Raw genomic sequence first — 13,004 nt, forward strand, 5'->3', positions numbered from 1 at the left:
ACTAGAGCAGGCTTTGTGTGCGTGAAGTGTGAGTCCTGGAGATGAACAGATGGACAGTTCTCACCACCTTGAAGTCTCTGGGAGACAGAGAATTAATCTTGTACAGTCCCCTGATTCAGAGATGGACAATTGTAGGTGATACTGGAGACGACTTGCTCAGGTCACAATGCTGGTTGGTGGCAGAACAAGGATGGTACTTGAGAGCTTCTGACTCCAAGATACCAGTGTGTTATCTCTGTTTGGCACTATGTTATGCCAACTTTAGTCTCAGCGCCAATCCCATCAAAACCACCAACGCTCCTTCAACCTCAGAGCATTATGTGACCAATTGACTTGGGCGTCCCATACACAGAGGGGTTGAGAGAGGGAGACAGTTGGCGCTTTGGAAGATTTTCAGAATCCTTTAGACATGTTTTATTTCAGTGCTCAATACTACAACACCTCCTTCGTATCTGTGAAGGTAACAAGTGCAAATTGAATTACTTATGAGAAATAAAATTCAGTATTCTTAATTACCTTACAGGGATAAGTTGTCCTCATTAGAGGATAATTTATAAATTATTTTTTCTTTCAAAGTTCTTCAGTTTTTAAAGGCTATTTTTAAATTATCTATGACAAAGGAGTAAAAAAATACTGTGGAAAATTGAATAGCAGACAATCTATTTATTTCTTACATTGGATTTGTGTTGCTGATAAATGCTTATTTATATACAGCTAGCCCCTTTATGTAAGATACTGATATCCTTGGTTTAACATTATTATTTGCAACCTAAGTCCATTGACTCTAAGTTAATTAGTAAACATAGTCCCTTCCTTATTCTGTGCTTGTTTCACCATCTATAAAATATGCAACTGGATGATCTCCAAGGAGGCTTTCAGCCATGACATTTTAATATTTGAAACAGGATCACAAAGCTCATTTTGAAATATATGAATGACATTCTCAGATTTAACATTCCAGGTGTTAGCTGTTCTTGAGCAAACATAAAGGTCCAGACCACATAGGATTTGTAATTTTTTAAACACAAATTTGAATAATCCACGTTAAGGACATGTGTGAAGAAAAGATCTATGTAGCTAGAGATGGAGTGTAGCCATCACCCAGCTGTCACATACAAATGCAGCTGTGCTGTTCTCATATGAGAACCACTAGTAGGATAGACATTATTATAAATATAACAAAATAAGAAAATGAAGATAAAATGTGCTAGAATTCCAACCATTCCAGGTTTTTTCAGGGAATATCAGGAGCCTATTATACTTCTCAGAATTTAGTTACTATTTTCAAACAGAATAAAAGGATAGGGTTTTGATTTTTCTTAGAATCAAATTCTATTTAGAAAAGTTTTCCAACTAGAAAAATTTAAAACTTCTTAAAAATTGGAGTCAAAATGGGGAAGTAGAAAAGTTTTTTGAGATGACTTAAAAGGTCACCCCAAACTGAAACAACAGGAGGAATACTTCATCAAGGCTCGCCCCTTCACTGGTTTAGCAGATTTGTATTGAACTTAACTGTGTGTCAGATGGTCAAGGAATTCAGAATTTATTCAGAAGTGAATAAAATAAAATCCTGCCCTCACGAATCTTATATTCTAGTTGGGGAAATAGATTATAAAATAAACCCATAAAATATTGTCCCACTAGTGGTTCTTAAATGACCTGAGGGGGAAAGTATAAAGTAAGTTAAGAGGACTTTTTAAAAAAGACAGAGAATGTCATTTTGCTTGGGCAATCAGCAAAGTCCTCAGAGGAGCAACATTTTAACAGACATCTAGTAAAATAAGAGAGAAAGACGTGCAGATATCCAGAGGAAGAGCATTGCAGGGAATACAAATGGTAGGTACAAAGGCTTTAATGCAAGTACTGCTGGGAAGGTTGTAGGGGAAGAAGCAGCCAAGTGCCTAAAGTACTGAATGAGAAGAAGCATCACAAAATAGAAACAAAGAACATTTGTCTGTTTTTGCTTTTGTTGCCTGTGCATTTGGTGTCATAGCCATGAAATCATTGCCGAGACCAATGTCAAGAAGATTTCTCCCTATGTTTTCCTCTAGTAGTCTCACAGTTTCAGGTCTTGTGTTTAAGTGTTTAATCCATTTTGAGTTGATTTTTACGTATGGTATAAGATAAGGGTCCAGTTTCATTCTTTTGCTGGTGGATATCACACTGAAAAGCTTTGCACGGCAAAGGAAATAACAGTGAAACAGCAACCTATAAAATGGCAGAAAATCTCTGCAAACCGTATATCTGATAAGAAATTAATATCCAAAATGTACAGAAGACACAATTCAATAGCAAAAATCAATAAATAACCCAATTTAAAAATGAACAAAGGCCCTAAATAGACATTTCTACAAAGACATACAAATGGCCAACAGATATATGAAAAAGTGCTCAACTTTACTAGGCATTAGGGAAATGCAAATCAAAACCACAATGAAATATCACCTGATACCTGTAAGGATGGCTATTTGAAAAGAAAACATGTGTTGACAAGGATATAGAGAAATTGGAACCATTGTAAAATGGTACAGCTGCTATGGAAAACAATGTGGAGATTCTTTAAAAAATTAAAAATAGAATGACCGTATGATCCAATGATCCAAAATCCCACTTCTGAGTATATATCCAAAAGAACTGACACTGGGATCTCAAAAAAAGATATCTTCACCTTTATGTTCATTGCAGCATTATTTATAATAGTCAAGATATGGAAACAACCTAAATGTTCATCAGTGGATGAATGGATTTTAAAAATGTAATATGTACATATAATGGAATATTATTAAGCCTTAGAAAAGGAGAAAATCTTGCCATATGAGACATGAATGAAACTGAATGAATGAAACTGAAAGACATCACACTAAGTGAAATAAACCAGTCACAGAAGGCCTAATACTGTGTGATCCTACTTATCTGAAGCATCTGAAATAGACATATTCATAGAAGTAGAGAGTAGAGAGTAGAATGGTGATTACCAAGGGCTAGCGGGAGAGAGAAATAGGAAGTTGTCATTAATGGGTATAAAGTTTCAGTTATGCAAGATGAATACCTTCTAGAGAAGTGATTTTAACACACATGCACACATACATATAAAACAGGGCAGAAGGAAACTTTTTGAGGTGATGGATATGTTTATTACCTTGATTATAGTAATGGCTTCATAGCTGTATGCATATTGTTTAAATCTATCTCCCTGTAATCTTAACACCATGGTGCACAGAAAAATGAACAAAGAACAAAAAAGAGTTCTTGGCCCCCAGATTTACGTTTTAAAAAGCCACCCTAGAATCATTCCATTTCAGAGGAAAGTTCCTATATAACTAATGGAACCCAGTTGGACTATAAGCCACTTTCAAATTCTGAAAACTGTTCAGAGCCCTGTGTGATGCCAATAAATACTATTCAAGGTGACAGATGGAGACTAAGATGAATGACACCGGATTCAACTACTACTATCGTGTCTTGTATGTATGCAGAATGCACTTAACAAATGCCAAATAAACTGAAACGGTTGCAGACTCAAAAAAGAGAAAGCTATGATAAATTAAAAAATAAAGTATATTGGATTAACATATTTAAAAACCAATAGAAGAGTTGGAAGATAAGCACATTGCTTTTAAAAATAGAGTTGGAAACTGGAAAAAACAGATTTAGAAGTGGTTGCCTCTAGGAGAGGGGTGAGATGGTGTGGAGACACAGACTGTTGGTTTTCATTATAAGCTTTTAAGTTTGTTTTGATTTTTAAATGTGCCTGTATTACATTAATAAGACTTATAAAGAAATTTTTGAAAGAAGAAATAAATTGAACTATTGAGTCTACATAGATATACTTTAATATTGATTTTCTCCTGAATACAAAGAGAAAAAGTGGAGTCAGAGTTAACATTTCTGGGACTTCTCATCATGGAGAATCGTTTGAAAAAAGAAACCAAACCGGTCTTGAAGGAACTGTGCGAGGCTCGTATCAGGACTGTGATGATTACAGGTATATATTTGTTTCTAGGTGCCTGGCAAGTTGATTGTATCCCAGGCATAAGAACAAGATGTGTGAGCTGAGTTCATGTGTCAGAGACAGAGAAAAATGTTTTGTTGTTGAATTTGTTACCCTGTAGTCCCTTACCTGAAAACATGTACAGCTGCCCCGACAGGACCAGAAGCTTTGGAGGTAGGGACTGTATCTCATTCTCTTTTGTCTAATGATGACCCCTCCTAGCCAGGATCTGTGCAGTGCCTCTAGGCTCACAGTAAATGAGCAAGAATGGGCGTGTTCTCATCAAGAAACCCAATGATCCCTCTGCACAGAGGATTGAGCCTCTGGTTGATGGTCCTCTAGGGCAGTAGGGCCAGGCATGGTGTATAATCATCAAACCCAAGCACAGCCTGACCCTGTGTGTTCTTTGCTTAGTTGGTTTCCAGACCCCATGGATGGTTTTATGCTATCAGGCTGAGATAATGCTATATTCACCACTTACAGTAGTCTGACTTCTGAGGATTAGTCATAAATGCTTAAGTATTTCTTTATTAATTCACACAGGTTTTGAAATACACATGGACAGGATATGATGCTGAATATTGTGAGAAGGAGATGGGAATATAGTGTTTGCCCATGAGGGGCAGTCTACAGCAGAGAGGAAGATAAAATAAGGCAGAAAGCAGTAAATGCCCCCAAAGAACACTAAGCAGAGTGGAAAAGGGCGACCTCAGTTCTTGTTGCTGAAGAGAGGTTTGTACATACAGAAAGCAAAGTTTCTTTGTCTTCTAGGTGACAACCTTCAAACAGCCATTACTGTTGCAAAGAATTCTGAAATGATCCCTCCAGGCAGCCAAGTGATCATTGTTGAAGCCAATGAACCAGAAGAATTTGTTCCTGCCTCTGTGACCTGGCAGCTGGTGGAGAACCAAGAGACTGGACCTGGGAAGACAGTGAGCAAATGTTAGAAGGCCCCTCCGTGGGTCTAGACTGATGGAATACAATCCTGGCACTGCTCAGCCTTCTCTCAACTCCAGGAGTCATCTCAGTAATAATCCCTCACATCTGTCCAGAGTCTGACAGTTTGCAAAGCATTTCCACCAGCTCTGGTTGCCTGTGAAAATCACCTGGGGGAGTTTCTAAGCTTCCAGTGCAGGCTGCACCAATTAAACCAGAACCCCTGGGGTAGGAGCTAGCATCGGGTGCTTTTCCCAGCGATTCCAGTGTGCAGTCATGGCTGAGAACTACTGATTTACACTCATATTTTCCACTTGGTCATTAAAACAACCCTATGCAATTGGGCAAACCATTAATTTTACAAATGAGAAAACTGAGGCTCAGAGCAGTAAGCTTGCCCAACACAAAAACTGGTGAGTTGCAGAGCAGGAAAGCAGACTTGTTAGGCCTATTTGATTCCACGCAGATCCGTGGGCGTTTGGATTGTATATCCATATACCTATATATACCATAGGTATATATTCATATACCTGTGACATGAAGCTAACAGAGGCTGGGCTTCTCTAGATAGAAATCTCCCTATGCTCTTGTGACAGAATAGCTTTTTCATACGACGACAATGGGTTGTAGCCTCACATTCCATCACTAAAGGTAACACCCATGCTTTTGTGTGAATTCAAAGATATGGCCCTACAGGTGATGAATTACAAAAATGCTGCCTTCCTGCAGGCTAACCAGCCTTTTGGATTGTTAAGTATAGAGTGGGCCTTTGTGCAGTCAGGAGTCTTTGTGCAGTACACAAACTGCACAGCTATACAGAATGGCCCTGCCCCTACCCTGGGAAGAGGTGGGTTAACTTGCTTCAACCTCTAATTGCATGGGCTGCGAAAGATGACAGCTCTCTCTCTGCTCTCAGCAGATTTCTGGTGCTTATTTCCTTGTGAACCTACTTGCTTCTACATCAGTGCATGCTGCCTGAATTTCACTGCATGCTGTAACCCAGGCCCTTTGTGAATTGTAACTGAGAGTCCGCTCATACTACTTTCATGAATTGAATGCCTCTACTGAAATTTTGGTTCCCACCAGGAGAAATTGTATCACAGTTTCAGGCCTTCCTCCTCCCTGGGTTCCTCCACCATACTTCCTCTCCCCACATTCCCAGTTCAAGCAAAAGGAATTCCTGCCCCTGTCTCAGGAGGGATGCTTTAGAACATGTCTTTTGTTGGTTATTTTGCAACTGGGGATAGAAAGGGAGGGGTGTGTCATCTTACCTCCCAGTTCAGCATAGCAAATTTTTTTTATTTCAAATACAATGCTTTCCCTGAGATGAAGTCATCTGATGAGTAAAATTTTCTCACCTCCTGCAATATTTGAATTTAGAGTCCTAAACACAAATGGAAGGCTCTCTGAGAAATGTTGCATGAAAAACCATGATTGATTATTGATATAATGAATGCACAGGCATTCATCAGATGCCTTCTCCCTAACTGAGAGCCAGGTAGGGCTAGAATCAAGCCAGAGAAATATTGTGACAGGTGAAAGGTAGGAGGGAAAGGGTTTTGGAAAAGGATTACTCCTGGTGCAGTGGGATGTAGAGTATGGAAGAGAATCTGGGGAACCATGATAGAAAGGGTTACCTGTTGAGGTAGGGTCATAACAAAGGTCAGAGGCTGGGTCCTAAAAGGAGTTAGGCACTGAAGAAAGAGTGCCTGCTTTACAGTGAAGACAATGAGAGTGATTTTTGAATAAGTGAACGGTAAGAGATCTTAGAAAATATAAGGTTGCATGAGGAGGAGAAGGAAGAAGAGGGAAGAATTTTCCTATTCTTCCTTGTAATAACTAATTGGGACCTAGGAATAGTTAGATTTCTTCAGTAGACTGACATCATGCATATTATCTCCCAAGACAGGACCCAGAGTACCATACTGTCAAAGTATCGTATGTTTACGTAATCTTGGGGGGAATGTTTGGAGTGTTTTCTTCCTATGGGTTGAAGTGCTGTAGGCAAATTCACCTTATTTTGTTGCTGACCTTCACACTGTTAGGCAATATGAAAACTCTTCCTTCAATAAAGCATAAGAAAGCAGAGACACTCCTTAAGAGTTAATGTAGAAATGATGCCCTTTTGATTTTAGGAAACCGGCGTGTACACTGGAAACAGTTCAACCCCTCGTGGGGACAGAGGAAGCTGTTACCATTTTGCAATGAGTGGGAAATCATACCAAGTGGTATTTGAACATTTCACCAGCTTGCTTCCAAAAGTAAGTACTGAAGAAATGAAGTGTTTTGTTTTGCTCCTCAAATTAGCGATTGCGAAAGGAGGAGGAGAGTATTGAAAACAGTGATCACTGAGGTTGCCTCACTATTAGAGAATAAACACCCCCAAAGGAGTACTGTCCCTGAAGAAGTTTTCTGGCCCTTTTTATGCCTTCCTGGTCCCAGGCAGACCCACGGCCTCCCATTCCAAGTTTGAGTTCTGGTACTTTCTCTCACCCCTGTGGCCAGTTCAGCCTTCCTCCTTCTTTCCCTCCCCATCCAGGAGAACGGCGGAGTTCCAGATACGCTGCTTGTTTTGAGGGCCAGCTTCTCTGTGAAACCTACCAGCTCATGTCAGGATAAGCTCTATTCCCCTTCCTGTCTGGATTCTTAAATTACAGCAAGAGGAAACAAAGGCCCCATGGTTTATTTTCAGAGTCATTTGTTATCTTGTCCTCTGTGTGTCCTGTTTTAAAATAGTGCTATGCAGGGTTGCACTGTCAATATGGGGGAGATTAATGGAGCATAAGGGGAGGGCAGCAACTATCTGTTAGCAGTGTCTTAAAAATTCTGTCATCCTAGCAGTCAAAGACCCCAGAATCTAGACCCCAAAGGCTTCTAGAAAGCTCTTAGTTCAGTTCAGGGAAAGCTGAGACTCAGAGAGGTTAATTTGCTTGTCTAAGGTGTGCACAACTAGCTGGCACAGCTGAGAACAGAGCCTTGTTTCTCAGCTTCCAGCCTTTCCTGTCTATGCTATGATTATGGAGATGGTGTCTATTAGGAAAGAACTGTGTTTCCTCAAGCATTTTTATTCCATATGCTCTGCTGCTTCTTAGTTACCATAGTATTATTGATTAGTGGTCACCCCATCTTGGAAAAATGGTCTGGGAAAAAAAGTAATGGAGTTGTGATGGAGGACTTTAAGTGAAATTTCAATATTAAAGCGTTAAATCTCCTTATTTCCCTTCCCGGTATTGGTCTAATGACATACCATCCAATGCTGTATTAAATTAGTAACCAGGAGTGATTTTTCAGGGCTGTTCTTTTATTTTTAAAAGTTTTCTTCTTCCCAATCATATTGCAATGGTTGTTTTTTCTTTTTAGATTCTGGTGAATGGAACAGTTTTTGCAAGAATGTCTCCTGGGCAGAAATCAAGCCTTATTGAAGAATTTCAGAAATTAAAGTAGGTGTCATGGCATGAAAGACGAGTATGCTCATTAACTAGTGCTACCTATGGGTCAATAATTCAGGTGTGGGTCAGAATGGCTATTATTAAAAAGTCACAAATAACAAATGTTGGCAAGATTGCAGAGAAAAGGGAACACTTATACACTATCGGTGGGAGTGTAAATTAGTTCAACCATTGTAGAAAGCAGTATGGAAATTCCTCAAAGAGCTAAAACAGAACTACCATTTGAACCAGCAATCCCAATGCTGGGTATATACCCAGAGGAATATAAATCATTCTACCATAGAGACACAGGCACATGACTGTTCATTGCAGCACTATTCACAATAGCAAAAACACGGGAATCAACATAAATGCCCACCAATGACAGACTGCATAAAGAAAATGCGGTACGTATACACCATGGAATACAGTGCAGCCATAAAAATGAATGAGAGTATGACTTTTGCAGGAACACAGATGGAAATGGAGGCTATTATCCTTAGCAAACTCATGCAGAAACAGAAAATGAAATACTATGTGTTTTCACTTATAAGTGGAAGCTAAATGATGAGAACACATGGACACAAGAAAAACACAGATACTGGGATCTACTTGAGAGTAGAGGGTGGGAAGAGGCAGAGGAGCGGGAAAAACAACTACTGGGTACTGACTGGGCTTAATTCCTGAGTGATGAAATAATCTGTAACACACACCTCCGTGACATGAGTTCCCTCGTATAACAAACCTGCACATGTTCCCCAAACCTAAAATAAAAGTTAAAAAAAGAGGATTAAAAAAAAAAAATTCAGGTGTGGCTTAGCTGAGTCTTCTGGCTCAGGCTATCTCTAGGAGATGTAACCAGGTCTTGGCCGTGACTACAGTCAATCAGTGCTTGAGGGGAAAAAAATCTCTCGCCAGCCTCACTCACATGTTGTTGAAGGCTCAGTGCCTCATGAGCGATTGGACCGAACCTCAGTTTTTCACTGGCTAGCGGACAGAAGCCAACCTCAGTTCCTTGTGACAGGGACCATTTCAAAAGGAAGCTCATGGTGTGATAGTTGACTTCTAAAAGATTAAGCAAGCAAGAAGAACCAGAGACAGAGAGAGCACACAAGACGGATGTTGCTGTTTTTTTTTTTTTTGGAGGCGGAGTCTCGCTCTATCGCCCAGGCTGGAGTGCTGTGGCCGGATCTCAGCTCACTGCAAGCTCCGCCTCCCGGGTTTACGCCATTCTCCTGCCTCAGCCTCCCGAGTAGCTGGGACTACAGGCGCCGCCACCTCGCCCGGCTAGTTTTTTGTATTTTTTAGTACAGATGGGGTTTCACGGTGTTAGCCAGGATGGTCTCGATCTCCTGACCTCGTGATCCGCCCGTCTCGGCCTCCCAAAGTGCTGGGATTACAGGCTTGAGCCACCGCCCCCGGCCAGATGTTGCTGTTTTTTATATACCAGTCGCAGAGGTGACATCTTACCACCTTTGCTGCATTCCCTTCCTTAGGAGCAAGTCACTAGATCCAGCCCACTTCCAGGGGAGTGGATTACACAGGGCATGGATGCTAGGAGCTGGGGTTCACTGAGGGTCATTAGAAGTTGCCTATCCCAGACAGTGTTTGTTCTGTGGTTCATAGGGCACATATCTTAGAGAAACCCTCCCCTGCTTGGATGTAGCAGAAAGAGTGAGGCAGGTTGTATAGCTTAGAATCAGAAAAATGGGGAAGTAGGTGAGTTATACCCTGGAATTATTTTAAGTTGGTCCATCAGAAGATATGTGAATAATTTCTGGTCCTCTTAGCAAGAGGTGAAATAGTATTTTCTCTTTATCTGGCCCCAGTAGTCAAGAGAAAGTCCTTTATTACCCCCTTTAAAAATAAAGATGACCAAGTTACATTATAGTGAAATGGTACTTCTTGAGACCAGATCTACCTATTGCTTGCTGGGAATGTAACAGTTTGGGGCTGCAGAGTCTAGGAAGTGAAAAGGAACATAGCGTAGTGAATCTTTAGATGATGGCTGGTGAGTAGTTGGTGAAATCAGGAGACAGCATTTTACTGTTAGATTTTGTTACCCATAGGGTAGTCTCAAAAACTGCCTATTAACTTCCAGAATGCCTGAGGCTGGGTAAGTGAAATGACTATTTCATTCACATGATTATTACATGATATTGCTGAAGAAAGTAATTTTACCTTTTTCAAATGCCTGAGAAATTTTGCCAACTAAAATGCCTAATTTTGAAAAGCCATATTCCCCTTAAAAAATCCATTCAGGAAGACACATACTGTCTCAGAATGAGCAGTCTTCTCAACATCCCAATCTTCCTCCTCATGCCTTTGTCATTGGCAGTGTGCACAAGGCTGTCTGCATTCTTTCTGAATTCAGGGAACACTAAAAGATGTAAGATTCCTGATGTGATATAGAGGCTAGATGTGTGCTTTAAGCCTGAAAAAAGGAGCCATTTTTCAACAATTGTGGGTAGTCATGACATGAACATATATAGCATGATTATTTTCATCTACACAACCCAATATTGGATGTTCACATAGGGGTATGCCTACATTTGACTTTTTTTTTTTGAGATAGAGTCCCGCTTTTTTGCCCAAGCTAGAGTGCAATGGTGCAATATCGGCTCACTGAAGCCTCCACTTCCTGAGTTCAAACAATCCTCCTGCCTCAGCCTCCCAAGTAGCTGGGATTACAGGTGCCACCATGCCCAGCTAATTTTTTCGATCTTTAGTAGAGATGGGGTTTCACTGTGTTGGCCAGGCTGGTCTCAAACTCCTGACCTCGAGATCCACCCGCCTCAGCCTCCCAAAGTGCTGGGATTACAGGTGTGAGCCACTGCGCCCAGCCACATTTAACTATTTTTGACCTATAAAAGTGGTTATTTCTTACGCATTAATAATAAGGAAATTCTAAGAAAACTTTATTTTTTTCTCCTTATTGATTTTATAATTCTGCTTTTAGAAAAATGCAGCTAAGTCTTTAAGAATATTGTCATTTATCAATACTTACAATGTATTACTTATAATAGAAGCCAGGCAGTGTCTTACATCAGAAACTCCTTTTCTTTGGCAGCCATATTAATTTTCACTCTTCTATTTGTATTATGCTTGCACACCAAACTGATATAGATGGAAAACATCTCATTTTCACCTGAGATGCATCAAAAATATGAGCATATGTCTCTAGTTATATCTATTAAACTATTTTTGAAATTTCTCATCCTGGTATCTGAACTGTAAATACCCAACAATAGTCAGTCACTAAAATGCAACTGGATTGAATTATGATCTCTGCGTTAGGTTGTGTGGGAAGCGCTCTGCTCATGGCTACACACTCTTAAGCTTGGGCTTGGTGCGTATCATCAAGCAGGACTTCTTTTAAAGTGTGTGATCACTGTTTTGCCGACGTCCTTGGTTATATCACTACCATTTCAGTGTGATTGGTTGAAGCAACTTAAATAATGCAATGGCCTCTTCCCTCTGGGAATATGTCTCTCCAAACCATTTTTCTTCAGCCTGATTCCAGGTGTGTTCAGGGGACACACACATCCACACAAATCACATGTGACTTAGTTATGATGGAAAATATTCAAGTGAGCTGTTCATTTTTCTTACCTACTAATCCTTCTTCTCCTGTCTCCTGCAGTTATTATGTGGGCATGTGTGGAGATGGAGCTAACGATTGTGGGGTGAGTACAAATGGCTTTTGCTCAGGCAAGCCGCTCACTAATATCCCTCTGGAGGACCTCAGGCTCTCCTGGGGTTTGTCTCTCATCCTTCCACCAGCAACCGTTTGATTATTTTGCTGTTTACATCCACCTCTGCCTGGGTGTGGGTTGGAAGTGGAGGGCAGTAAAGGGAGACGAGATACTTCCGATGCTTTCTGGAAACTCCTAGAATAATAAACACAAAGGAAGGCTACTTAGATTCCTATATTTCAGGCTCCAAAGATGGAACTTTATAAGTCTAGCTGCTTTCAATCTTTCCTGTTATCAGTAATGAAATGATTTCTCAGGGACGTGATTTCTTTTCCCCCCTCAAGGTCACGTAACTGATAAAGACTCAGTAAAAACAAGTTTGAAACTGATGATTAAAGTTTTGAATTATATGTAAATTATATTTATTCCTGCCAAACTTTCATTCTGTGGTTTTTAAAAGTTTTCTTCATCCAGAACTCTTTCACTCGGTAAAATCCTAGACCAAACTATTTAGTTTTTTTATGCTATAGAAAAAGCTAAATAAAATGATTCTCAGCAAATTATTTTTAATATGCAGTAGAAGGGCAGTGAACGTTTTATATTCTGAGTTTTAAAGACATGAAGGAAACAAATAGTCTACCTTCAAGATTATGTGCATAAGGAAATATTTCAGTAGCTGATTTATGGGACAAGAAGTGAGGAAGATTTCTTTGTATTTCCAAAGCTTATTAGAGATTTAAGATCTTGGTATTTGTTTTATTTCTCTCTTAAATGTTATTTCCAAATTTCTGTGAAAACTATGTTTATAGTTAGAGATTTATTAAGATGTTTTTTGCTTTATGTTTCATGAGAAAAAGCTAATTTTTAGTCTGTTCTTTCAAATCTAGAATGTGTATCCTTTCACATTAATTATGTGGAGTTTAGAATAAAACAAAAAAATCAAATGCTAAAAGG

General features: G+C 39.7%; 1 protein-coding gene and 1 long non-coding RNA gene across 2 annotated transcripts in view; one reads left to right on the plus strand and one right to left on the minus strand.

The window, feature by feature from the left end:
- ATP13A5 (ATPase 13A5) overlaps positions 1–13,004 on the plus strand; it is a 95,137-nt gene that overhangs the window by 50,681 nt on the left and 31,452 nt on the right. The window contains exons 18-22 of the mRNA XM_030932141.1: positions 3,861–3,985; positions 4,763–4,923; positions 7,063–7,188; positions 8,288–8,367; positions 11,999–12,041. Coding sequence (XP_030788001.1) covers positions 3,861–3,985; positions 4,763–4,923; positions 7,063–7,188; positions 8,288–8,367; positions 11,999–12,041 — 535 coding nt within the window. The remainder of the gene's footprint in view (positions 1–3,860; positions 3,986–4,762; positions 4,924–7,062; positions 7,189–8,287; positions 8,368–11,998; positions 12,042–13,004) is intronic.
- On the minus strand, positions 22–7,508 carry LOC115898229. Its single transcript, XR_004057924.1, has 3 exons — positions 7,421–7,508; positions 4,736–4,912; positions 22–452 (listed from the first exon to the last, which is right to left on the minus strand). It is a non-coding gene; the product is annotated as an uncharacterized LOC115898229 (long non-coding RNA).

The sequence above is a fragment of the Rhinopithecus roxellana genome, chromosome 1 (genome assembly GCF_007565055.1).
Source record: "Rhinopithecus roxellana isolate Shanxi Qingling chromosome 1, ASM756505v1, whole genome shotgun sequence".
Taxonomy (NCBI): Eukaryota; Metazoa; Chordata; class Mammalia; order Primates; family Cercopithecidae; genus Rhinopithecus; species Rhinopithecus roxellana.